Source organism: Otolemur garnettii, unplaced genomic scaffold (genome assembly GCF_000181295.1).
Source record: "Otolemur garnettii isolate 467f Iridium unplaced genomic scaffold, OtoGar3 scaffold00032, whole genome shotgun sequence".
Taxonomy (NCBI): Eukaryota; Metazoa; Chordata; class Mammalia; order Primates; family Galagidae; genus Otolemur; species Otolemur garnettii.
In genome coordinates this window covers 11,398,252-11,403,028 of record NW_003852427.1, presented here as the reverse complement: position 1 = coordinate 11,403,028, position 4,777 = coordinate 11,398,252, and the positions used below count along the sequence as shown (strand labels likewise).

At 38.5% G+C, this 4,777-nt stretch overlaps 1 protein-coding gene across 2 annotated transcripts in view; it reads right to left on the bottom strand.

The window, feature by feature from the left end:
- Positions 1–4,742, bottom strand: part of RNF7 (ring finger protein 7) — a 6,094-nt gene extending 1,352 nt beyond the window's left edge. Inside the window, exons 1-2 of one of the 2 annotated variants that reach the window (XM_003789447.2) lie at positions 4,465–4,742; positions 1,162–1,209 (exon numbers count right to left, since the gene is read on the bottom strand). In XM_003789447.2, coding sequence (XP_003789495.1) covers positions 1,162–1,209; positions 4,465–4,639 — 223 coding nt within the window. In that variant the 5' untranslated portion in view covers positions 4,640–4,742. The remainder of the gene's footprint in view (positions 1–1,161; positions 1,210–4,464) is intronic. The other variant, XM_012804996.1, reaches the window with a different exon arrangement.
- Between the last annotated feature and the right edge of the window lie 35 nt (positions 4,743–4,777).

Genomic DNA, 4,777 nt, shown 5'->3' with positions numbered 1-4,777 from the left:
AAAGAAAGAAAGAAAGAAAAATGACCTCTTGATTTTAATTTATCAAGATATAATGAGTTTTAAATGTTTTCAGTTCATAGTAGGCTATTTGAAATGTGTAATATGCTTCTAAACATTATCAGTTAGTTATACATCTATTGAGCTGTTTTCCAGAAATGAGAAATTGTGTTAAGTAATAAATAAGCAGTGCAACAAGACATACAATAACATTTTCAAAGTGGATGGCTAGAGAGAGTTGCCTTGGTGATCAAAAGGGCCCACCCCTTACGATATCCAAATTAGTATTTTTTTTCAACAAGCAGCATGACAAAAATAGTTTAAGCCAAGGGAAATCACCTATAATCTGGAATACAATCTCAAACTTGGGCTTCATGTGTCCTTTGCTTGACAAGGTTAAATGAAAGAAATAGGGGAAAAAAAAGAAAAAATATTTCTCATAACAACTGGCTGTAGAAGGTAGGAGGAAATGGGGAAACATTTTAAGTGTTTCAGGAGAAAGAAACAGGATTGGATCAAACCTGTATAAATCATCAAGAAGCTGTATATAAGCCATGCAAAAAACAGTATAAGTCTTGTATTTTAGAAAAATCTACAAAAACTTTTATACAATAATCTAGAAGTGATCACCTCAAGAACTAGAACATAAAAACCTTTGAACTGCTTAAAATATTTAGCCTAAGACAACTTTTTTAGTGTTAAGACTATAAAGAAAATTTAATTGATTTTAGTACACAAACCACATTCCAAAAAAAAATTTGAGAATTTTTTCTGCCTTAATTAAAAAGTTAAATGGAGTATCGTAAGAGTACTGAAAACTGAAATGCTTTATTAGAACCCACACTGACCTGTAACATAACCAAATTCAAATGTTTTGACAATTTTCTCATTTTATAATATTTTTTAACAGAAGATAATTTATTCTTTTTGATTCCTAAAATGTTTATTATATTCCATGTCTGGAATATATAACCAATTCTTGAGTACAGCCATAAAAAGAACTTCGAGAACTCCAAGAACCAACACATTTTATAGTAATAATGGATCACTGGTTTACAGTTTATTTTTGTGTATTGATAAAGTCAATCTTAACTGCAAATTCAAACATCCCCACTGAGAGAAAACCTTCAGTTGAAAAAGCAAGAGAACAAAATTACAACATACCAACACAATCCTCTTGTTTGTTTTCAGCTTGACATCTAAGACAGGCATCTAAAAGTAAACAAATAGCAATTCTCATTCTGATGCTCAGAATGCAATTTTTAAAATTTAGACACTTCAAAGTCAAAAGCCCAAAGGGTTAGAGATGGAGATAAGAGACTTGTACAATTAATTTCGCATCTGAACCTATTTAAAAAGGAATAAAATGTAAGGCATTCTACTAATTTACTCATGACCAGAAGCAATCTCACAAGGGTTAACAAATCCTCTATTTAACAAGCTCTGATGAAAAGATGCCCTGATAGCACCACGAGAGAAAAACATGCCATACTCCCCTGCCAGTTTATTTTCTAGATACTCTTTTAAATATGTCATGCACATATACTGGCATTTGTTTATACACACATAAAAAAACCTAGAATACTACTAAGAAACCAAAAATAAAGTTTACTGGGAGGAGCGCTGGAACGAGGAGAGTTTTTGCTACCCATGTACCTTCTTAAATTTTTGAACTATGTGTTTGTATAACCTATACAAAAATTAAATTGAAAATAATCTTGGATTCTTTCACAAACAAGTTTTCTTGAGTTACCCATACTTATTAACAAAGACATTTTCCTTTAGCAACTCATAAAAAGTAACTTCTTACTTTCTTCCCTAAGACGCTTGTGAATTCCTTTAAAATAACTATTTTGTAAGCTTCCAAAAGGTCATTACTGATAGTCATCCAAACCAGACTGGTGAAAACTGAGATGTAGAAGGGAAAGCAAGGGCTCCAGAAGCAGGCAGCTCTGGGGTCAAATCCCACTTCACATTTACTAGTCCAATGGCCCCAAACCAATTATTAACATCAATTCTCTCATTTGTTTAAAACAAACAAACAAAAAAACTACCATTAGGTATTTACATACTGAAGATGATACATGTTTTTTGAGAATTTATAGATAAATACTAGGTAATACTAGTTTTTTTTTTTTTTTAAAGAAAATCCCTACTTTGCAGGTAAGTCTGAGCCCAAAGCATCTACCCAACAATGGCAAAGTATATTAATAAATTATTGGGGTGTAAAAACCAAGAATAGATATACAGGATGTTTTCAAAATTCAATCTGTGGTACTGTTAGCTTGATGTAGGAGGTAACAGAGAAATATTTTAGGAATCAAAAATGGACTCATTCACTAGATGAAAGAAGAGTCAGAGTTAGGTAAAAGAAAATTCTAACAGACAGAAAAAAATAATTTTTTAACATAAACACATAAATAGAAGAAAAATAATTCTGTAAAAATAGAAACACGGTGGAGTTGAAGCCTGCTTCTCTTTTTACACTGGATTATGCTCAGGCATTTGTTTGCTCCTCTCTGCAAGCTCTTACCTTTAAAATAACACCACTGCCACCCTGGGCTCTTCAGTGTGGATTAAAAACAACCACGGCCTCCTGAGGCTTTCTTCAATGCCACAAATACTAAGAGTTATGTACTGGGGTCATCAAAATGACCAGGGCTAGATCCCAAAGGAGCTCACCAGCAAATGGGGAGGCAGACAACCAGCCAAATGTCCTAAGGATTGTAACAATGAAGATAAGCTACCTGGATCTGGCACTAGTTCTGTGCAATCACAGAATTTTAAGACTATTAGGGGATCCTAACTAGCCTCTTTACAAGTTAGGAAATCAAGGCTCCAAAAGGTTATGTGAAATGCCCAAGATAATAACCAGTCATGCAGGCTACCTAGCTAACATATAGTCATGCTGGCTACTGCGACTTGGCTGTACTAGCAAACCTCTTCCCTTCTTCTTCACCAGTACTTGCTCCTGTGCCACGTGCTCCTTTCAGACAGAGGAGAGTGGAAACCAAGAGGAGTGTCACTCACAGCAGAATGGACAGGAAAATCTTCCAGCAGAAAGTATTATAAATCAATTAAGGGCATAACATAAATCTCAAATATTAAGGAAACAAAACTAGTGGATTCTTAAGGGGTGGGAGTGGAAGGGAGTTGTACTGCAGGGAAATACATTACTAAAAGGTACTTTAAAAATCTAATATATAGCATGAAAAATAAATAGATATCTAAAATTAAGATCTTTCAAATGGAAAAAAAATGTGAATCTCATTGTTGTAAATCCTCTTTGAAACACGTCTTTATGAAAAAAAAAGACAGAAGAAAGCATAAATGGAGAAATCTCTTGATTTTGGTAGGTTAAAATCTCATTCCTTAAGAAGAAATTTTCTTTATGCTCTCCAATTCCTTCATTTTTCACAAGTCATGAAGCTTCCAAATTACAGAAAGTTCAGTTTTCTTCAACTATCTTCAAGGAACAACACAATTTAAAATACTCTCACTGTAATTTAAAATGCCCTATTAAAAACCATAATTTGCATTTAAATAGCACCTGTTTTCCAAGTAGCCTGAGATTTAGAACCATATAAAACATAACGAGATTAAGTTGTTCTGAAATGTTTCACTTGGTCCTTTGTTTTAATTCAAAATATTATAGAAAGAAGACATGTTTACAAAAGACTGTTTGCCACAAAAACATGATTCAGGGCACTATCTTCAGGAAATGTCATCTTAGGACGAAGAGGGGGGTAAGATGGAGATCAGGTTTTACGTTTCTGAGTACAGGGATTACATTCTTCAATTCCCATGAAACTTAAATTTCCTTGAACCACACTGTATCCCTGTCAAGCCAAGTAGTGCCATTTGACCCATCTTAGATCAATCCAGATTTAAAAGTCAGCCGCGCAGTAGCATAATACGGAACTCACAATACGCACTGGCGGTTAACACTTCTCTTCCCAACGCCTCTCAAACAGACCTGAGAGTCTCGTTTCTGTGCAAGATGACTTCTAAACGTCAATTTGGTGTTTTGATCAAAACCATTAAAGTGCACTGCTGAATTACGGCCTTTGCCTCAACCCCTCTGCAGCATGCTTTGGGGCTGGGCTGGCCACACCAACCGAAATGGTTCTTCTCAGCTTCTATCAAATCACCCAGTTTGTTCTCCTGGGCACACTCATTACCACCTGAAATTACCCTAATTCCTCCGTTTATTGCCCGTATTTATCTCCAGAACACAGACCACTGGGTGCGGGGCGCCAGCTGGAGGACTCCACGGCCCTCAGACCAGCTGCAGCACGAGCACAGCCCTAAGCAGCCCTACGCCGCCCCACGCCTGGCAAGGCCATCCCCGCCACTGCCTAGACTGAAGGTTACCCGAGGTTTCGGGCGCCCGCCCTCCGTCCCGCACCGCCCGGAGACAACCCGCGAAGGCCGCAGTTCGGCCCAGGCCGCGCACGCTGCGCTTACCCATCACCTGGACCCTGCAGATGGCGCACGTATCGCACTCCACGTCCCAGCTCCACATGGCCACCGCGTTCCACTTCTTGAGAGAGAACATTTTGTCGCCCCCCGACTTGGAGGCTGCGCCCCCGGAGTGAGAGGCCAAGGCACAGGGTTCCTCGCCGTCTTCCACGTCGGCCATGGCGGCGGCGCGAAGCCGGCGGGGTAGACGTTGGGTCGGGGGAGGGGGGGGTGGCTATGGCGGCTCTGTGGGGCCGCACGACGGGCCACAGCGCCGCCCGCAGCAAAAGGTCATTACTGATAGTCATCCAAACCAGAC